The sequence below is a fragment of the Talpa europaea genome, assembly GCF_964194135.1.
Source record: "Talpa europaea genome assembly, chromosome: 12".
Lineage (NCBI taxonomy): Eukaryota > Metazoa > Chordata > Mammalia > Eulipotyphla > Talpidae > Talpa > Talpa europaea.
In genome coordinates, this window is record NC_140079.1 from 19,250,633 (window position 1) to 19,272,349 (window position 21,717).

Consider the following 21,717-nt stretch of genomic DNA (forward strand, 5'->3'; position numbering starts at 1 on the left):
AGCTTGATAGCGCTGTTTTTAACCCCTGTGCCACCAGGGAGGCCCCTCAATACTAATTTCTGTGTATGTGCACTAGAGGAGTGGTTTAGGGACTAGATCATTAGTGTCATTCTGTCATTCACTCTGGGCTGGACCTGTGCAACCAGAAACCACTCTTACTACCTTGGTCTATCCTGCTCCCAAGAAGGAGAAAATCCCTGGCCCTAAGCTCTGATTTCATCAGATTTGCCTCTGGTGTCCACCTCACCTGTGTTTTATGCACATCCTTATTCCTGCCCACTTCTACTGATGTCTAGTTTAAGTTGCAAATGGATCCCCAAAAAGCATCAGGTCAGAGGAAAGAGAAAAGCATAGGCTGTGTGGAAAAGTGACTCAAATATCTACCATGGGTCATTGTACCCTCTCATAGAATCTTCTACCCTCATCTCCTTTTCAGTCATTGGACAACTGTTTTGAGTTTTCAATATTAGGCCTTGTGCCAGGTGCTGAGGCTACAGTGAAACCTAAAATGGTTCCTCAGAAATTCCAGTCTAGATAGAAAGACATATTGAACAGACACACTAATAATATAAAACATTAATAAGACTGGGCTGTTGTGATTAGATTAGAGAGAGGTTAGAGGAGCCTTTCTAAGAAACATTTTAACTAAAACCTGGATAATGGAGAATATAAAGGAAAAGTGTTCTTTTGGAGGAAACAGAATGAACAAAATTCAGAAGGTTGGGCCCTCCTCACCTTAACCTATTGACAGAATAGGCATATTGGCATAGAAAATGTTTTTGGGGGAAAAAAATGAAAAAAATAAAATATAGGTATCAAACAGCATTAGATAACTTTGATGATGGGGGTACAACATATAAGAAATAATCACTATAGCCTCTAGGCTTTTTACAAAGAGAAATTACTTTTCATGATTTTTAAATAGTTGCCCACTAGCCTGTTTTATAGTTTGATACTATTCATTAGAGGGTTGCTACACTTCCCTGCACAAAGTCCCATCCCAAGGGCAGTAACCCCAGGGCCACTGAGGTCTTCATGAGTTTACCTTAATCTGATGAACAAGCATAAGAAGACCACTTCGTGGTAATTTTAGACAGTGACTATGAACAAGATAGAGTTACCGCACTTGAGAAGCTTTTTTTTTTTTTTTAAATAGTTTTTTTTTTTTTTATAGAGGCATGTTTTTATTTATTTATTTATTTGTTTGTTTGTTTTGTTTATACATGCACTGGGTACAGTCAGAAGCGCGGGAGGGTGAGAGAATTCACCAGAGCCAGAGCGGGGAGCAGAGCAGGCAGAAGGACTGAAGTACACTGCTGAGGGGAGCAGCGGGTGGCAGGAGAGGTCTGCGCACCATGTGGGATCCCCTTCCGGGGCCGGGGAGCAGCCGGGGATCGAACCGGCGCCACAGAGGCCGCGGGCAGCTTCGCAACCCAGCGCTCAACCGCTGCGCCACCGGGGAGGCCCGAGAAGCTTTTTAACTGTTGGGTTTTCAGATAACTACTAAACAAAAATGACACCAGGATGGGCAAAGGACTTCGGAATTGGATAATTAATTCTGCAGGAACAACTCTGGAAGGCTTCACAAAAAGGATGACATTTCATTTACTCAATAATGAAGAATAGCTTATGAAGGGATTGAGAGTTTACCAAAGTCACCAGCCTCATGGAAATTTCATTCCAGAAATTTCATTCATATTTCAGAGCTTTGTATTATAACTGGGAGGAAGTGGCTGGAAGGAATTCTAACCAGTGGGACCCAAGGACAGGAGATACTCAAGTGCATAAAAGAAGAGGACTGGGGCCTCCCCGGTGGTGCAGCAGGTTGAGTGGTGCGCTGTGAAGCTGTCTGCAGCCTCCGCAGCCTCCCAGTGCAGGTTTGATTCCCGGCCCACCAGGGAGAATCCTACATGGCAAGGCAGACCTCTCCTGTCTTACCCGCTGCTCCCCTCAGCAGTGCTTTTGGTCTGTCTGCCTGTTCTGCTCCCCTCAGTGTCTCTGGTGAATCCTCTCATCCTCCCATGACTCTGGCCTGTACCCAACCCTCATATAAATAAAAATAAATCTTAAAAAAAAAAAAAAAAAGAGGAATGCTGGAATACTGCCTGGAGGAGTGGGGTGGAGAGGTCAGGGAACGGTTCAGGGAATGGTGAGAAACCAGGCTGAAAAGAAAGCTGGAAATTATATTGTAAAAAGCTTTGGAAGTCATTCTGGAAAGTTTAGATTATTCCTGAAGTCAATTTAGAGGCATTAGATTAATCAAGAAAATCATTCTACAGACTTTTTTAAGACCAGAATCTGGAAGATAGAACTATAGTAGACCTGATACTTGGAAACCACTTAAAAAGATTTCACCTGATCCAAGCAAGAGAGGAAGGACATTGAAGTAAGGTATGTTCTACAAATATTTAAAAGTTGAGAACCGACTTTAAACATCTCAGAAATTCAATAATACAAGCTGTGCAGTGTGGACATAGGAACTGAGTAAGGGTTATTGTCAAAACTCACCACAAAACTCCAGGCTTTAGCTTGATGGTGTCACTCACAGAGAGGATGAAAATAGGGATGTTCTCAAGAGGAAGATGTTGAGTTCCATTTCACACAAGTGGAGTTTAGATGGCAGCTGAGTAAAAAGTTAATGTAGAAAACTTTAGGGCAACAGTTTCAAAAGTAAAATTGCAGAGAGCTAATTTAGTAGAAGTTGAAGCAGATAATGCAAACATTCTTTAAAGCTTTGGAACAAATGAAGGAAACATATGGCTTGTTCACAGTTGAGGGTTGACAGAATGAGAGGTCTTAGAACGTCAAGTGCAGTAGTAGGTTACCCTGAGAGTGAGGCTGAAATATTTCTGGGATCCAGCCATTAAAGTGAATTAAAGAGGACCTCAGATCAGTGACTGTTAAATCCGACTGAACATCACCTGGAGGGCTTGCTCAACCACCAATCTCTGGGACCCACACCAGAGTACCTGGTTCAATAAGTCTGGGCTGGGGCCCAATAATTTATATTTTTTTAATATTAATGTCTTTTATTATTAACTCATACACAATTACTTGTCTTCTGGTTTGTTGAAACAATAGGTCAGACAACATTTGCCACATTAATGTCTGTCAGAGTGGCTGGCCATTAAAAACTCCACCACCACATTCATTATATGGGCACTCCCAATGAAGTCACCAGTTTTACTATTCTCATCCACCTTATTTCAGGACAGCCAGTTAACCTTCTTTCTCTTATGTCATTTTTCTTGGGAGTGGTATAAGACCTTTTTATTTTCTTTCTTTAGCACCACAATGCAGTCTCAAGCCAATATAAAGAGTGGGCTCCTTTTGAATGTTACAGTCAGACAAAGTTTGTCCATCTTGCAGTTGCTTGCTAACAAAAATCAGTCTTTGCTAATCAGGAGGAATTTCTTCCTCACCTTGGATCTTGGCTTTTACCCTTTCTATTGCATCTGAGGGTTCAACCTCCAGAGTGACAGTCTTCCCCATAAGGGTTTTCACCACAGATGGCAGTTAGGAAAGCGATAATTTATATTTTTAACAAGCTCCAGATGCTAATGCTGCTGGCCTGAAGGCCACACTTTGAAAACCACTGGCCTAGAGCAAAGCATCTGGAAGAAGGCAGATGCTGCCTAATTTTCTGAGTGAATGGATAAGAGTACTCATCTTTAGGAATGGAGGTCTCTCTGCATTTAAACACCAGATTGGAGGCTAGGATGGAAGGTATTGGTCAGAGCAGAACTTCAGAGTTTGGATTCAGAGAAAAAACAAAATTTGGGTGGACAAGATCCAGGATTGATTCTGCCAGGGAAATAATGGGAGGTCAAGGAATTGGATGTTGCACAGCTCATCAAAATGGATCACATTTTGATGGAGGCTTGGGTCTAAAGGGAAACTTCACCAGGAAGTCAAGATGTAAAAGGGAGACTGGCTATTCTCTGGACTTGAGTTATGTAGAGTTGACTACACACTCACATAATTGTAGTCCATCCAGGCAAATGCACCAGAACTTATCACAATTCTTTTGTTTTTTAAAGATTTATTTATTTGTGCATACAAGAGCTGGGGTACAGGCCAGAGGTGTGGGGTTGAGAGGATTCACCAGAGACAGAGTGGGGAGCAGAACTGGCAGATCTAGTGAAATACACTGCTGAGGAGAGCAGCAGGCATGACAGGAGAGGTCTGCTGCGCCATGTGGGTAGCTCCCTGGCCAGGGATCGAACTCCTGCTGCAGTGGCTGCAGACTGCTTCATAGTGTTATGCTTAACCCCTGCGCCACCAGGGAGTCCTCCCTCATCACAATTCTAAGACAAGCTTGGGACTCTGCATCACCTCTGATTGCTCATCCTATAAGTAAGGTTTGGCTAGGTCCCAGATTTTTTAAGGGGAGCTCTAGGGTGGAGACTTCAGCCTGAGGTTTTCAGCCCTCTAGGGAAGCAGTTCAACTAATGCTCTACGGCTTGGATGAGGACAGAGAAGGAGGCTGCTAATTCTGGGAAGTGGCTTGCCAAGAATTAATAAAAATTCCACTAGATCCGGATTTTTAGATTAAAAATGTCGCTAACCGTCAGCAATATTCTGCTTCTCCTTTACAGCTTTACAGGAGTAACTCTTCGAACACCTTTGTGGGGGTATGACTGTGACTATGAGTTCTAGGATTTTTGTCACCTGCCGCTGCAGGTGTCCTTACCTGCTGGTCCTGGAGGGCCCCTGGGCCCGAGGGCCCTTGCCCCCGGATCTTAACAGAGTGTAACCTTCCATAAAGTTGCTTGCTCCCCATGGCTGTTTTCCCATTGGGAAAATGTCTACACACTTAGTAGCCCACATAGGGTTGTTGTGAGGATTAAGTAGTTAAAGCTCTGGACACACAGTGAAGACCCTATAAATGTTATGGTTTGTGCATTATCTAATACGGGTCCTTGTCAACGCCCCGGGTTGTGACCCGTGGTCCTGCAGTGCCACCTATCTGACGGGTGCACTCTTTCCCGCTCGCGGCATAGCGGTAAGGACCACTTTTTCTGAAGCGTTTGAGTGAACCCAGGATTGGCAGGGTCTGCCCCGCGCGAGAGGCGGGGACGCAGGCGCGCAGCCGCAGAAGGGCTCGCCGTGGCGCCGGCCCGCCGCGGGGGCCGCTGGGGCCGCTGGGTTGGCCCCGCCCCCTAGGGGTCAGGGGTCACTGAATGGCAAAGGCTGCAAAGCGCTTCTTCGAAACCGGGCCAGTCCGCCCATCCTGAGCCGATGGAATCCGCGCAACGCTGCGCTTTGTGCCGCCAGACCTTCTTCTGTGGTCGCGGACACGTCTACAGTCGTAAGCACCAACGGCAGCTGAAGGTGGCTTTGGAGCGGCTTCTGCCCCAGGTGCGCACGGGAGGCTGCGGTGCTGACGACCTGGGGCGGGGATGCGGGCGGTGCAGGGAGGGCGGGAAGGGAATGCGAAGGCGGGGTCCCCGCTCGCGACCTCTTGGCTTCTCCCCTCCGCCGCAGGTGGAGGCTGCCCGCAAGGCCATCCGCGCCGCCCAGGTGGAGCGTTACGTGCCGGAGCATGAACGATGCTGTTGGTGTCTGTGCTGCAGCTGCGAGGTGCGGAAACACCTGAGCCACGGAAACCTGACCGTGCTGCACGGGGGGCTGCTGGAGCATCTGGCCAGGTGAGATCCGGGCTGCGATCCTCATGGAGCACATTCGCGTACACGCTTCGGAGGGAAGGTTTAGTGGGTGAGAGGAAGCACACCTTCGTGATTTGATCAGAGTGGATGGACGGAATCACCTTATAGGCATTGCCAACCTTGAGGGATATGACAATGGTTCAGTGGTGTCGGTGGGCGGCTGGCTCAAGGTTACTCCCATTATTTCCTCCCAGAGTCTCTCTCTTTTTTTTTTTTTTTTAAGGATTTTTAAAAATTTATTTATGCATAGAAGAGGTGGCGTGTAGGCCAGAGATGCGGGGCGGTTGGGTGAGAGGATTCATCAGAGACAGAGTGGGGAGAACAGGCGGATTGACTTAAATACACTGCTGAGGGGAGCTGCGGGCAAGACAGGAGAGGTCTGCTGCACTGTGTGGGTTAGCGCCCTGCTGGGGGATCGAACTCGTGCCCAAAATCTTGCAGCTATGGCTGGTTGATAGCTTGGTAGTGCTAAGACTTTAACCCCTGCGCCACCAGGGACGCCCCTTCTCACTTTTTTTTTTTTTAAAGAGGCGTGTATTTTTATTTGTTTGTTTTTGTTTGTTTGTACATGCACTGGGTACAGTCAGAAGCGCGGGAGGGTGAGAGAATTCACCAGAGCCAGAGTGGGGAGCAGAGCAGGCAGAAGGACCGAAGTACACTGCTGAGGGGAGCAGCGGGCGGCAGGAGAGGTCTGCGTGCCATGTGGGACCCTCCTCTGGTGGCCGGGGAGCAGCCGGGGATCGAACCGGTGCCAAAGAGGCCGCGGGCAGCTTCGCAACCCAGCGCTCAACCGCTGCGCCACCGGGGAGGCGCCCCCTTCTCACATTTTTATTGGAAGAGAGAGGCTGGAGATCTGGAAGAGACTGCTAACACTATTCCTCTCAGCCCTGCGTAGAGGCAGAAACCCAGATATTAGCTGCATTACTTATCTGATACCTAAGTAGCTGTGTAGTAATAGTCTGTAATCTGTCATTGAAAATACTCATCCTCTCCATTCTCAGCCCAGAGCACAGGAAAGCAACCAACAGGTTCTGGTGGGAAAACAAGGCCGAATCCCAGATGAAAGAGAAATTTCTGATTTCCCCCCAAGATTATGCACGGTGAGTCACTGGTTAGGAAAGATGAAGTAGTGGAATGTGAATTCTCTGGGCTTGTGGCTATACTGGAACTTTCTCTAGTAATGGGAAAATTCAGTAAGGACTTCGTAAGTATGTTTTCATAGCGCTCATGATTCTGCACACGCTATTGGACACAAGAAATATGACAGTCCCTGTTATGTTTATAATCTGGGTTGTTGAAAAAGTCGTATTTTTTTCTGTTTTCTTTTCTATGCCAAAATGTGTCATGACTTTTCCGACAACCCAATAGTTAGGGGTTGGGATTTATAATGCATTAGGAAATAATGAACAGTATATATTATAGTAAAAGTTGACTACTTGACTACTTAAATCTCTGGCACACAGTATAGTTAGGGTGAGAGATTTATAGTTAGGGTGAGAGATTTTATAGTGTACAATAAATTGGTGCTCCCCCAGTAACTACTTTAAATGGTGTAGACCTCCAAGAAACTGAAGTGCAGAAAGCTCATCATCCCAGAGTGTGAGCCCTGACAGCTCAGGAAAAGGACACAGAAGTCTGACACCACTTTCACTGGGACCATACTGAGATTATGGGGGATGGAACCCAAGGGCATCTCAGAGGTAAAGTTACAGAAAAACTCGTGACATCTATTCCTCACTACTCAGTGGGGAGAACAAGGGAGTAAGACACGCCTAAATCCCCACTACCTTACCTTCCAACCTGTAGTTCAGCTGGGAAGTGGGAAACAAAAAGGACACACTTCACACCATGATCCTACTGCGTATGATTTTTGGTGGGTGAATAAAGGATGATTGAGTAGAAAAGAATTTTAATTGAGATTTCAGAAGATGAACTCTCCGAGTATCGTCAATTTCCCGGTTATTTTGTTAAGTGAAAAAAGCAAAATACACAAAGAACTCACATTTTATGCTGCCTATAGTTGAGAGGAGAAAAGGATAATCGAAAAACTAATGAAACTAATCATCTATAATGGGCCCATGGAAACAGCAAAGAGAGGGGTCAAGAATAGAAACAAGATTTGTAAAAGACTTTTTTAATTTAAATATAGTTTTGGTTTTTGAATAAAAAATTTCAAGCCAATTTTCACCCAAGACAAGGCATGGCTAAACCTGAGTGAACTGATTCGTAGATAGTGAACCACTTTGAGATTTAGACAGTTTATTGCATAGACAGTGGACAGAGTAAACAAATGCCAGCTTCCCAGGTCCTTGCTGCAAACACCAAGAGGGAGCACACTGAAACATACAGGGCTGGATGGCTGCAGTGAGTTGCAGGACATCTTGTTGCTGCGGAGCCTAATCTAGACTGCAGCTCTATCAGCGAGGGGTGGGTCAGAAAGCTCCTTATCTCATCAGAACCCCAGAATTGATGAGAACTGTCTATGACAGCTTCTCAAGGGAGATAGGTGAGTGCGAGATGATCTCTTAGCAGCTCCTTTCAGGCCTTCCAGCCTCTTGGGTTCTGAAAGGATAGCAGAGGCCTTCTGCCAAGACACTGATGAGCTGAGTTCAAGGTTTTTGCCTCCAGGAATATGTGCAAGGTTGCCCAAGCACCATGGTAGAACATCCCCTTACATGTCTTACATACTAGGTCAGAAAGCCAAACCTAAAATTGACCAACTATTCACTACATATCAAATTGGCAATATTCACAAACAAAACAATAAAAATTCCAAGTAAAAATTCTGACTGTATACCCCTAGGAGGATATTTTCTAACAGAGAATTGCAAAGAAATCTTGAACTTTGCTTTGTGGTATCATTGATAGTGGTTATTATTGTTATCCTGAAATCTATTTTTGTTTTGGGCAACAGGAAATGTGTGTATAACGGAGAGGTTTCGATAGTATGGCAAATATTAACAGTGAATCTGGGTGAGGTATGTGGGTACTATTTTGTGTGGGAGATTATTAAAAATTTAAAGAAAAAATTATCTACTGAGGATCTTTTCATAACTGGCAGGGACGGGCGCTCTGGGCTTATTTGCCCTTTTTCCTTTTAGATTCAAGAAATCCATGGTGAAAGGTTTGGATGCCTATGAGGAAAAAGAGGATGAGGTGATCAAAGAGGTAAGTTAAAAAGGAAAGGCCTGTGAGGGACCCAGCCCATGACCTAGTATCTATCTAACACCCTCCCCCCCACAGATGGCAGCTCAGATCCGGGAGGTGGAGCACAGCCGACAGGAGATGGTTCGGTGTGTCTTAGAGGTTGGTTTCCCTCGGAGGATCCAGAGCAGTATCCAAATCCACAGATCCCTGGTTCTCCCAGGTCTCCAGCATTTCACAGACCAGCTCTTCTAAGAGAACTCAGACTCCATGCTTCATCTGCACGGCTTGCATTCCCTTACCTGTCCTCCAAGGGGCAGACCTTGTCAATGGAGAAGATGTGGGCTGGGCTGGGAGGGAGGGAGGGAAGAGTTTTTAAGATGGGTAGTACCCTCTCTATGCCAGTTTGTTTCCTTCAAGAGGGTGGGCATGGCCTAGGTAGGCTGTTAAGCATCCTAGACACATTTATTTTTCCTGAATCAAACTCAGCCTCAGGCAGTACCAGACCCAGAAGAGGGTTCTTCAGCACCTGGAAGCTGGAAAGGGATTAACAGGTAAGACTGTTAGGGATTCTCTTGTTGAGAGGTCACATTAGAGCATTCAGTAACATTTTGGCTGGGCAATAGAAACAAATTATCTTTATTATCCTCATGGTTCAAGGGCCCCATCTGCCAGCCAGATTCCTGTTTTGTCTTTTTCAGCCAAGTAGCCCCCACCTCCCATCGGCCCTCATACTTGAGCCTACCACCAGCCCCAGAGCTTGACTGGATGGAGACAGGACAACCTTTGACATTCATTGGCCATCAGGTACATGGATAAGCCAGCCAGGAAAGCACCAGGCCCCTTTCAGTTTTGGGATACCCTCTCCTGGTTTATCTGCATATTTCTCTGACCATATCTGCCTTCTTTTCAGGCTTTGCCCTTTTGCTGCACTGCTCTCTAGTACTGTGTTCTCAGATTGCGTTCTTCACCCTCCAAGGTGGCCCCACAGCAACTAGGAATACCAACTCAAATCTTGCCTTCTGCAGAACCCATAGTTCCAGCTCACAATGCAGGACACACTTAGAGGTGTAACTGTATTTCCAGACCCTTCTCTTTGGGTCAGCTCTCTGGCCAGGGATCAAACTCAGGCCATAGCGATAACAGTGCTGAGATTTAAACCCTATGCCACCAGGGAGGGTCCCTTCTCAGCTTTCTTACCTCTTTTTCTCCCTATTTCCAACTACAGGACACACCAGGAGTTGGCAATATCCACTCAGGTAAGGTCCAGGATACTGTTTCTCAAATATAAGAGGCAATTTTTCATCCTCAATATACTTATAGTAGCCATAAGTTGAAAACCCATGCGCTCCCACAAATGAATGGAATAGCACCTAACAACAGAGGAGGAACTACTGATACATTGTTAAAAGCCTACCCCCCCAAAAGTATATTCCATGTATATAAATCTAGAAATTATAAAGTATTATACAGTATCAACACAGATCAATGGTTGCTTAGAAAGGTATAAGTATTTTGAAAGGATAAATTATCTATGGGTTCATTGTGGCTTCACTCAAAACATCTCTAATTATATACCTTCAATATATATACTTCATTGCACATCATTTATGACTCAGTAGAGCTATTAAATGTACCGTGTCTAAGGTATGTTGCTTCGAATTAACGTAGGGCACTTAACTTCCCAAGGTTCAGAATTCCTGGGTTTTGCTTTTAAAATTTATAGTTCTCAAACAGATATGACCTTAACTAGGGTATGGTTCACAGCAGTATGACCTGCCTTCACCTCTGCTTAACAGGCCTTTTGTTTCCAGGTGCCACACCTCCCTGGATGGTCCAAGATGAGGAATGTAGCTCTGGGCACCAACCAATAGGACCCTCCTATGAAGAGTTCCTTAAAGAAAGTAAGTAAATTTTTAAGAGAGCAATTGGGCTCTTAATTTTGTCTAACTCAAAAATATTTACTTATCACTACAGAGGAAAAACAGAAATTGAAGAAACTTCCCCCAGAAAGAGTTGGGGCCAACTTTGATCACAGCTCCAGCACCAGTGCAGGCTGGCTGCCCTCTTTCGGTCGGGTGTGGAATAATGGACGCCGCTGGCAATCCAGGTATGAATCCAGAGCTAGGCATCAAGATCATGAACCCCTTTGGAGATTTCACCCTTCATCCTGTTAACCTTTTGCTTCCTTTCAGGCATCAATTCAAAAGTGAAGCTGCAGCAAGGAAGAAACAGCAATCACGTAAAGAAAAAAAGCTAATGGTTTCCTGATATTTCAGCAACCACAACGCTCAAAGATGAACCAACAAAATCATACTTGCTAATCTTTACAATTCCCTTCCATAGGAAACAGACATACCGACTTATTTGATTTAATAAAGTTTTATTTTTCAAAAATGTACAGTTTGTGGGACCTGCAAAAAAAAAATTAAAAAGAATCAGAACTATAAAGCATTATAAGAGGATGCACACCTCACACAGCACAAGACCCTTGCTCACCTGCTTATGCATCTTCGCCAGCAGCTGGAGCATCTCCACCCTTGGTGTTTCTGGTGTAAATTACTTGTGCTCTGTGCTTTGAAACTAGTTTGATAAGTCCTAAAGAGAAGATGTTTTCATAGAAGCACTATGAGATACTTAAAAGCTGCAATAAAGTGAGTTTTATATCCCTCCCCGCAAAATGCTATTTTTGACCATAAGGACATATGGTAACAGAAGCAGGCATGCCTACAAACCAGGGTGATTCATCTAATTTCATGTAGACTTTTGAAAACTGGCGGCATACTATCTACTTCTGATATATCCACCCTCACAACACTTTGCTCATAAACTTTTTTTTTTTAAATCACCATTTCTGCATTAGGCACGACAGACAGTTTTAAAATGTTTGTACTAACACAGTAATTAGACCCACCACTAAATTTTTAACTTAGTGCACTAATAAAGCATTATAAAAGCTTGCAGTATTTTAATAGTTATATTTCAACATGACTCAAACACGATTTCCTCTACAGTTCTATGTATTTTATTCATTTGAAAATCTAAAAGGTCCTCAGACTATACCAAACACCCAGGGATTCCATGGTCTATGTTAGAAACTAATGGCCAGCCCATGCCTTTTTATAATTCCAATGCAAACATTTAAAAGGGCTAACATGGTCAGGTCAATTTAAAAAGCATACCAGTGCAACGCATCTGTCACCCCTCTCACCTTTACTAAGGAGCTCTTGAAGGGCTGCCCTCGCCAGGGAGCCACGAATCTTCAGTCTCTCAGACACAACAGCTGGGGTTATGAGCTTGTAGTTGGGAACTTCCTTACAGAGTTTGTCATAAGTGGCTTTGTCAAACAAGACTAGGTTATTGAGCTTGTCCCGAACTTTGCCTTTGGACCACTTCTGCTCACAAAAACAAAACAAACATAACAAAGATTTAGTGTTTCTGGAAGAATCACTCCTCTCTCAATCCATTCAGACAACCCTCTGCCAAGTTGTAGGAATATACTGAGGAAGCTGTGTTCTTTGGCTTGTGGAATCCTATGAATGCAGAGTTTGCAGAAGCTCTGCAGATTCAAATAGCTATATATAATTAAAGTCAGCACAACAACAACAAAAAAAATTGGTTACCACTGATATCAAAAGTACTTGCGATTTTTAAAAAGAAGGATCACATCTTTGAGTCTTTCGGAGATGGGCTGAGGTCCACCGGACCGTAGAGTTAACATGTGAGAGGCATCGGAACAAATGCTGTATTCACACTCGCTTACTTTCTAAGTTGAATACCCCGCCCCATTCTTCAACTCACGACGAGCAGACCATAACGAATATTGAGTCTACACCCCACACCCTTAACAACTGGCTAACAGTGATGTAGCGCAATACGATGGGTGCGCCCAGTCTCCCTCACTTACCTTCTTTTTGGCCTTGCCCCCAGATTTGTTCACTGGGTCTTTGTCTTTCTTGGCCGACTTTCCGGCATCTTTTTTCTTCTTATCGTCTTTGGGAGGCTGTAGAAAAAAAGGAAACACAGTTAGGTCATCCAGCAATCCCCAGCTCCCCCGACTCCCGCGCCGCCCAGCCCCCGCCCCAAGTCCACCACCGAAGCACATGGGGGAAGCAGTGCCCCGCGCGCCAGGAGATGCACCCCGGCAGCTCCAAGTGCACCCTCTCCCTCGCCGCCTCAACTAAGCCCTCGCATCGCCCCGCTCTCAGAACCGCGCCGGCTTCGTATCCCAGAGCTCACCATCGCGAAGCTCGGAGAGCAGCGGCTACCACGGCAGCCTCGCTAAGATGTCGGACAAAAAGGAAGCGTCGCTCACGAGCGAGCCCAGAAACCTCCACCCACACGAGCGCTTCCGGGGCAAGGGGCGGGGCCCCGGGAGGAAGCGCGGAGGCACAGCTGTGGCGCAGGCTGGGGGCGTGCCGGAGGAGGTGGCCGCCCCTTTGCCGCGAGTTGTGAAGCACCCACGCACTGTCACTTCGTGGCACTAAGAACCGGGAAAGAACGGCGGGAATCTTTGCCGCGTGTCGGCAACTACTTTCCCGGTGTTAACGTCGCAGGTTACGGCTTCAAGTGCGCAGGCGCCTCAGGCCGCTGGGGCGGGCGGCCAGGGGGCAGGTACGGGGTACACTTCCGGGGCGGAGCCGTCGGGAAGAGCCGAATCACTTCCGGAGCTGCGGCGGCTGCAATGGCGATTTTTAGTGTGTATGTGGTGAACAAAGCTGGCGGCCTGATTTACCAGTTGGACAGCTACGCGCCACGGGCCGAAGCCGAAAAAACTTTCAGTTACCCTCTTGATCTGCTCCTCAAGCTACACGACGAACGTGTGCTGGTTGCCTTCGGCCAGCGGGACGGCATCCGGGGTGGGTTCTGCTCGGGGCCAGAGGGTGGCGCCTGGTGCTGCAGAAGTGGGCTGGTGGCCCTGTGAGGTCCGGGGGCTGTGGCTTGGGGTCGGATCCCTCGTGCCCTCAAGGGAATTTGCTGACCCTTAGCCTCTCCTCTGTAGTGGGCCACGCAGTGCTGGCCATCAATGGCGTGGACGTGAATGGCAAGCACACAGCCGATGGGAAAGAAGTGCTGGAGTTCCTGGGCAACCCTGCTAATTACCCGGTGTCCATTCGATTCGGCCGACCCCGTCTCACCTCGAATGAGAAGCTCATGCTGGCCTCCATGTTCCACTCGTGAGTTCCCCTAACCCTACTGCCTGTCATGATGCACTTCCTTGACTCTAAGGGTTAGTGCCTTTCTACAGGCAGTCTCCTGAAAGGCAGGGCTTATTTTTCTCTATCTTCTTTTAAATAATCAGTTCTTGTGTTATGAAAAGAAAAATAATTGATCCAGTGTGACTAGGACTTAAGTAATATTGGCAGTCGTGTGATTTTGCTTAAGTCAGCTGTTCTCTGAGCCTGTTTCTTCCGTCTTGAAAGCCGTTGAACTACGATGTTTAAATTTAAAGTCTTTTTCTGCTCCCAACTGTGTTATGAGATGAGCTGGTTATCCACAGCCACGGGGTGAGTAAGCATAGCACGTATTCCCAGAGTGTTCATTTCACCCAAAATGCCAATGTAAACTGTTTTATAACGAAGCAGAATTCAAGTGTATTTTAAAGAAATCTTGATACTGCCACTAGTAGTTCACACTGCCTCACCTGAGGGTGTGAAGCTGAAATGTGAATTTTTCAGCAGACAGGGTCACTTAAGTGAAAATGCTTGAGAAGCATTCTTCGTTTGCAACATTGGGGTGCATTCCCAACTTTTCCTCCTTTGCAAATAGGCTTTTCGCAATTGGCTCCCAGCTGTCTCCTGAACAGGGAAGCTCAGGCATTGAGATGCTGGAGACAGACACATTCAAACTGCACTGCTTCCAGACACTGACAGGTATGTCTCTCCAGTAAAGCCAAAGGATACCATGGGGCAGGCTGGGGGAAGGGACTGACCAATGACAGCTTTGGTAAGCAAACAGGGTGATGGTTTTTCCTGGGGAAATTGCACAGAAACATTGATGTGTTTTGTGAATCCAAAGCCAATATTTAATTTGTCACTGATTTTGTCCATGCCACCCAGCAAGCCCAATCATGGTGATCCCATGCACAGATTAAAACTCCCCTTAGTGTTACTTTGGACAAACTTTGAAAGGTATGAGTGTTGCAAAATGAAATTTAAATGCTAAATGGAAATGGTCTTTGTATCATGAATGCTATTCTTCAGTCCATTAATGCAGGTAATTGAAAAAATGCATGAGTTTGTCCTGTGCCTGGCACTTTCTGATGAGGGACCCCATGATTGGAAGTAGGTGACAGATCTAGAGCTGGTCTCTCAATCCACTGGCTGATGTGATAAAGTCACTTCACTTTTCCAGTCTCCGTTATAAATTCCTATTCTTCCCTTTCCTGATTTATGTAGCAACAAGGACAATTTTAAAATGAACTTAGGAAGTGCTTTGCCAAATTTGCTGCATCCTTTACCCCTTAGCAGCCATTCTCGGCTTCTCTCTAGGGATCAAGTTTGTGGTGCTAGCAGATCCCAGGCAAGCTGGAATAGACTCACTTCTCCGAAAGATCTATGAAATTTACTCAGACTATGCCCTCAAGAATCCATTCTATTCTCTGGAAATGCCCATCAGGTAGGTGGTCCCACTCCCCTTCCCTATGTGATCTTTTTAAAGTCATTTTACATGTAATAGTTACTTTTAAATAAAAAAAAAAGAAAAGTGAGTAGCCTTTCACTTATTATGAGAAACTTGCCATGACGAAACTTGCCATGGCCTTCATGTTCTTGGAGTAGAGTTTTCACTGCTCTGCCTCTGCACCTAAAGTGGGGAGAGGGCTATGGGCCTCAACCTTTTTCCTTATACCTCCTGGGCCTGGCCTAGATGTGAGCTGTTTGACCAGAACCTGAAGTTAGCCCTGGAGGTGGCTGAGAAGGCTGGAACATTTGGACCTGGGTCTTAGCCTGAACCTGCCATGGATCATCCCCACCACCCCCAAATTTTGAGCAATCCTGCAGCAGGGGTTCCTGCTAGTTCCACTCCAATGGAAACCCCAGCAGCCTTGCTAGTGCACTTGAAAATGGGAGGATGCTGAGCCTGATGACATGAACTGGTCCCCGAGCCTTAATACCTTGCTCTCTTCCCTCTTGTATCTATTGGGCACCTACTTCCCAACTCTGTACATTTATTTATGGAGGAAGTGAGGCCCATTAATGCTGTAATAAACATTCCTTTGATCTCAGCGTTGCTATCGTAATTAATGGTTTTGGGGAAAAGTCTCTGGATGGGAGACAGGAATGATAAGGGAATTCTGGGAAAATGAGATAATAGGTTCTAATAGAAAACAAAAACACATTCATGGTCATGAGCCTTGGGTCTAGTTTCAGAATTGCTGCTGATTTCTTAGGATAATAGTGGTGATGATGGTGGTGGGTCACTCAACAAATGTTTACAGCCAGACTTTACTGTTTTAGCCTCAGCCTAACCTCAGGGGATACATTCTGTTACAGACAGGAAAGGTACAAGCTCTCTCTCTTTCTAAATCTCAAAGTTAGTGACTGTCAGTCTACGCTTGAACCCTATCAGTGAGCCACTGTTACACTGCCTTCCTTTCATCAAGTTACTTAGTCTGCTTGATACCCAGTAGCTTCATTTCCAAAATGATCATTGAGTTACACAATGTTAAGATGAAGGCTAAAGAGTCCATCTACATGCCATCTTTCCCAGTCCAGGGGAATGAAGTCTTCCTTTTGTGTAGCAGGAACAGGTGCTAAGAGTTTTTTCCAAAGAAAGCTATCTCTAGCTAGTATTACTTTTGAAACAATGACTCACTGACAGTGTTTAGTATCAAATCTAGTTTTAATCTATAACAAGTATTCCTACCCTTGTACCCATACTCCCTATCACACCCAGGGTATTAGTGAGAATGATAGCCTTTCTTCCCCTGGAGCCTTACAGTTGGCAATAGCAGCTGCCCCTGCCTCTTGCTGAATGGACTTAGGGCAGAAGTCCTGGGTCAGTGGTGTCCTGCAGCTGCAAGAAGGGCCACTCTTCTCGGTTGGGGGTGGGGATAGGGCAGGGCCCAGGAGTGGGACAAGGGTATAGGAGACTCCCTGCCTGAAGAGTTTCCTGTCTGTCTGAGGGCAGGAAATAGGAGCTAATGGCGCCCAAGAGCAAAGATTGTCTTTTAAATAGGGCATAGGGTGGGGAGCTGGGACCTCTTTAGCCACTGATAACTTCCAGTGTCACCTGGGCAAGGGAAAAGGAACAGAAAAGGTAAGTCAAAGGTTCAGTGCTAGCTAGAGCAGCCCCCACCCACTTCATGTGCAGGAGCAAGGCCACAGGTGGGAGAGGATGTTCCAGAGTCTGCATTCTCTTCACTCAGCCTTCTTGGGCACTCTGCCCATCTTGGTGCGGATGTTTCGTAGGAGGAAGAAGGCTGCTGTGCTGGCTGCACAGATAACTTCAGCCACCCAGAAAGCTGTGCTCCAGCTGTAGTGCTTGGCAATGGTGCTGAAGGGCAACCCAGCCAGAAAGCCACCCACTATCAGGGAGGAGGGGAAGAGCTTGAGTCAATGGTGAGACAAGTCAGTGGGGCTAGCTCCAGCCTCTAGCTGGCCTATGTGCAAGGCATCAATAGGGGTGACAGAGAGGCTAGAGGACACCACTTACCGTTGGCCATGAGCCCCACAATGGCATGGGAGGTTCCACACAAGTTGGGAGGAGCGCACTCATTGGCTATAACTCCAAACAAGGCAATGGGACCGTAGGAGGAGAAACCAAACAAAGCTCCCAACACCAGAATCCAGAGCTGCAAGGGCAGTGCAGGGTAGCAATTAGAGGCTGAGACAGCCAGCCTACCTACCCCTGCCACCAGAGACAATCATGCTTGCCTCAAAGGAACAAATAGTTGTAGTAAAGAGACAGTGGCTCCCCTCACCCACTTCCCAGTACAACTGACAGTGCAGAGCTAGAGTGGGGTCATACTGAACCAACCCAAGGGCCTGTGTGAGTAGGTGAAGGAGGTCTAGAAGCCATCCACTCCCCGATGTTAGATGCTGTCCTTGTATGCAAGCTGGAACGCCAAGGGGCAAGGCAGAGGGGTAGGGCAAAGGTGAGACAAACCAAGAGAAACACCAGAGAAAAAAGCACCTCGTGCTCCGTAAAGCCTGTGAGCTCAGCAAGAGGGTGAAGAGCTGGAGTCCAGATGGCATTCTAGAGGAGCGCAGGGAAGAGAAAAAAACCAGGCCCAGAGTCGAGAAGACATGAAAGTACAGAGAGGGACTGAGTTATAAACAGAACTGAAAAGGGAAAATCACAGGCCAAGAAAGGCCTGGGCCAGGCAGGAGCCAGGGAGAAAGAGGAAGACACTCAGTTGTCTCTGCTTTCTCACCTTTGTGCCTGGCATAGATCAGGCCCTCCTTACTTACCTTGGGGGAGTCACTGGTCACAGTCACCCGGAAGAGGTACATGGACACTGTCATGCCAGCCATCATGAACAGCAACAGACCATGGCGAGGGTTCCCATAGACTGACAGCCCCGCCTGTGGATACAGTCCCAGCGATGTTAGGCCGTAGAAGCAGCAGAGAATCCCCACCCCTAGACTCTGACATAGCAGGGCCTCCACTGTCAGATCTTTGGCAATCCCACCACAGTTCTTGGCCCAGGGCAGCCCCAGGACCTGCTCATTAGGTTCTGAGGCCAAACTCCACCACATCCCTTCCTCCACCTTGGGGCATGCTTGGGACACGTGCTGGCAAGCTGCACCCAGTCCCCTCCAAAATCCTGATTTCCCTGGGGCAATGGGGAAGCCCACTGCTTTGGGTGAGAAATTCTGGCTCTCCTTCACATCAGTTAAAACCCTTTCTCCAAGAGCCTTATCTCCAGGTCCCTAGCAAAGAAGAGTAGCCTGAAATTACCACCTCACCCTCCCTAAACCAGCATACGCCAACCTGCCTGTACCCCAGGGCTCTCACCTCTGGGTCCTTTTCCTGTCATACTGGGAAGATTCAATGGGACCCTTCTTCCTATCCCATCTGCCCCACTCACCTTTGCCATGGCCCGGTCTGACAGGTAGCCAGCTGCAATGCTGCCTATGAGGCCCCCAACCTCCAGGGCACTCATGTAGGAGCTACCTGCAGTGAGAAGTTGTGGTGGGAAGAGGGGAAGGAAGGGTGGAAGGATGTTATGCATTGGGGCTGTCCCAGGTGGACTTAAATGCAGAGAGGTACAGGTTCCCCAAGGGTGACTGGCCACAGCTGCCACAGTAGTGTGCAGCCTCAGGGAAAGAAGAGGATAAAGAGAGGCGAGTCTGAATTTTCCATCCCCAGCGTTGGTTCCTTCCCCCTATGCCCACCTGCTCCAATTCTCATCTTACCAACAAGGGCTGACTGTCCTTTCTCCTGGATAAGGAAGAACTGGCCCCAGTCAGTACAGCAGGTCTTTACTCCAAACACCACGAGGTAGCCAGTGGAGAGCACCCACAGGTAGGGGGAGAGCAGCAGCTCCTGTAGGGTACTCTCCTCCTTCAAGGAGCCTGCGGGTAGAAAAGGACAGGCCTCAGGCTTTGCTGCTGTTGCCCTGCCCCCCTTATGCCCCACCACTCATTAACCAGTCACGGGGGCAGAGTCCATCTGCACAGCCAAGGATCAGCAGGAAAGCATCCCCTCACCCACTGCTCTGCCTTTTTCCCTCCACTGCATGGCTCAATGAATGAAAGAGAAACAAGACCAGGGCAGGTGGAGGACGCACCCAAGCCACTGACGCTTAGGATACTGTCCAGGACATGGGAATCTGGCTCTTGTGAGTTAGGACCAGGATTCAACAGGAGTCAAAGCCCTTGGCTCTGCCATTTGCCTGGTAATTGTCTGTGAGGATGGAGTTTTATTTACTCCCCACCCACTCTCCATCACATCCCTCTGCCATATCTATCAGTTTAGCATGGGGCCAGGCACACAGCCAGACCTCAACAAAAACCTGCCACATGAATGGACGAAGATGCCACAGAGGTCGGCTTGGGTGGGGGCTCACCCTTCTTGCCCTTGGAAGGAGTGGGGTCCAGGTTTCGGAGTCCAACATCAGCAGGTTCATTGTGGATGAGCAGGAGACAGAGGAAGGAGACAACTACACACAGTGCTCCAGACAGGGCCAGTGTGCTGCGCCAGCTGTAGCTCTGGGCGAGGATCGTTGCCAGGATGGGGCCCAGCCCTCCTGCCAGGTTCATGCTGGTGGACAGGATGGCCCACCACGTGCCAAACTGAGATGGCTCAAACCACTGTGGGGCAGAGGGGGATAGAGTAGGTGCAAGCCAACAGTCTATGTTGAAGGTGGGGGTCAGGTGGGGCAGACCCAGAAGCTCACATTACAGGAATGAGGGAGAGGGTGCTTCTATTTGGCAGGGCCAAATCCCTCCTATGCCACCTGATCCCACCCTATTCAGGCTCCTAAAATATCTTGACAAGCAATAGGAGCTGGATTGGAACTCCTGAGGAACCTGCTCTGAGCTAAAAGCAGACGTACCAATGCTCCCACAAGCTGCTTAGGTATCCTCTCTGCCAATTTAAGCAGGCTCTTTGCAAGTGGACACTCACCTTCCGCAGGACCTTCCCACAGGGGGGCCAGCCCAGCCCCTGGGCCAGGCCATTGAGGAACCAGAGAGCAGCAAAGACCGGCACTGTGGAGCTCCAGGAAAAGACGATGTTGACCAGACCAACCAGGAGCAGCCCAGAGGAGAAGAGCCAACGAGCACTCATCTGGTCAGAGAGCACCCCGCTCACAAACTTGCTGATGGCATAGGCTGCTGACTGGCTGCTGGTGATGAGCCCTGTAGAGGAGGGAGGCAGGGAGCAGGACACCTGGGGGGTTAGGGACCAGGGCAAAGGTACAGGGGGTGGGGTGGAGGAAGGCATGGGGTCAGGTGTGTAGAGGTGCCCAGCAGGGTGAGCCAGTTTCGTTTCAAGAGGAATAGGAGGAGCCTGTGTTGGAATCCTGGCACTTGTTTGTGGGCCTGCTACTCCCCCTCGCTGTGGCACTAACCTCAAACTGACCTATGACTTTTCAGCCTGTTGGAGAGTTCCAGCTGCAGCTGTCAGGAGGCAAGAAGGAAGTATAGGGCAGCTCCCCTCCCTAGGATTCACATATGCCTGCTTTTCTCTCTCACCCTGGATGGCAACCTAGGGCCTCTGGCACTTCTGTTGTCCCACCTAGGAATGGGCTTAGCATTGGAATCAGGGACCTATTCCTCCTGGAGAGCAGCCTGCAAGGTCACAGGAAGTCACCATGCCAACCTCTCGGGTCCCTGTGATCACAGGGTCAGTGGCCGGCACTCACTCTGTGTGAACACTCACAGGTGTGGAAGCTTTCCAGAAGTCCCCTAAATACAGTGGGAATAAACTGCCTTTGGGGTACATGTAGGTCACAGGTGTGCGTGTGCATGTACACACACACATACACAGGCCAAATGAGCAGCTCTGGTCAAACATGCACACATCAAACACATCATCCGTTGTCCAGGCCCATGCTCATGGATCTCAGAGCCTCTTCATCCAGCACATGCAGACAGTCCTCCAGCCTCTGCTGTCACACACCGCACTGCACCCCTACACACACCACAGTGTCACAAACACCTAACTCATCCTGCTGCTTCTGTGTCCCTGGGCCCACCACCCTGCCCTTCCAGTGCTCACCTAAGTCATCTTTGTCCAGAGATATCTCCTCCACCAGCGAAGGCATGACAAAGGAGAAGGTCTTGCGGTTGAAGTAGTACAGACTGTAGCCTCCAAACATGGCAGAGAAGATCACAGTGCGGTAGTAGCCATAGCTCTGGGCCGCCATGGTGGCAGAGAGCAGGCCCTCCTGGCCAGGTCACCCGGCCTCTGACCACAGCTCCGGCTTGCGGCTCTCTCAGGGCCCAGCTCTGCT

General features: G+C 47.8%; 4 protein-coding genes across 9 annotated transcripts; 2 read left to right on the plus strand and 2 right to left on the minus strand.

The window, feature by feature from the left end:
* Positions 1-5,241: 5,241 nt before the first annotated feature.
* Positions 5,242-11,301, plus strand: CENATAC (centrosomal AT-AC splicing factor; the record flags this gene model as incomplete). The annotated part of the gene is made up of 11 exons (XM_084250307.1): positions 5,242-5,361; positions 5,488-5,651; positions 6,671-6,769; positions 8,771-8,837; positions 8,913-8,975; positions 9,303-9,367; positions 9,515-9,620; positions 10,042-10,072; positions 10,628-10,717; positions 10,791-10,923; positions 11,009-11,301. 11 exons carry the CDS (start codon positions 5,242-5,244, stop codon positions 11,082-11,084), a joined length of 1,014 nt encoding a protein of 337 aa, XP_084106433.1. The 3' UTR covers positions 11,085-11,301.
* A 15-nt stretch (positions 11,302-11,316) lies between these two features.
* On the minus strand, positions 11,317-13,055 carry RPS25 (ribosomal protein S25; the record flags this gene model as incomplete). Its single annotated transcript, XM_084249844.1, has 4 exons — positions 11,317-11,411; positions 12,025-12,208; positions 12,721-12,816; positions 13,011-13,055. 4 exons carry the CDS (start codon positions 13,053-13,055, stop codon positions 11,317-11,319), a joined length of 420 nt encoding a protein of 139 aa, XP_084105970.1.
* Positions 13,056-13,497: 442 nt separating this feature from the next.
* TRAPPC4 (trafficking protein particle complex subunit 4) lies at positions 13,498-15,759 on the plus strand (the record flags this gene model as incomplete). Of its 5 annotated transcripts, none has more annotated exons than XM_084250556.1 (5): positions 13,498-13,672; positions 13,816-13,990; positions 14,583-14,686; positions 15,305-15,431; positions 15,681-15,759. In XM_084250556.1, the coding sequence occupies 5 exons, from the start codon at positions 13,498-13,500 to the stop codon at positions 15,757-15,759; spliced, it is 660 nt and encodes a 219-aa protein (XP_084106682.1). The 5 variants fall into 5 exon arrangements, with proteins under 5 accessions (XP_084106682.1, XP_084106684.1, XP_084106683.1 ...); XM_084250558.1 differs by having other exon boundaries at positions 13,816-13,883; positions 14,638-14,686; XM_084250557.1 differs by lacking the exon at positions 15,305-15,431 and having other exon boundaries at positions 14,583-14,699.
* A 1,414-nt stretch (positions 15,760-17,173) lies between these two features.
* On the minus strand, positions 17,174-21,630 carry SLC37A4 (solute carrier family 37 member 4; the record flags this gene model as incomplete). Of its 2 annotated transcripts, XM_084250808.1 has the most annotated exons (9): positions 17,174-17,340; positions 17,469-17,607; positions 17,949-18,011; positions 18,227-18,340; positions 18,847-18,932; positions 19,175-19,333; positions 19,828-20,071; positions 20,388-20,620; positions 21,483-21,630. In XM_084250808.1, the coding sequence occupies 9 exons, from the start codon at positions 21,628-21,630 to the stop codon at positions 17,174-17,176; spliced, it is 1,353 nt and encodes a 450-aa protein (XP_084106934.1). The 2 variants fall into 2 exon arrangements, with proteins under 2 accessions (XP_084106934.1, XP_084106935.1); XM_084250809.1 differs by lacking the exon at positions 17,949-18,011.
* Positions 21,631-21,717: the final 87 nt, after the last annotated feature.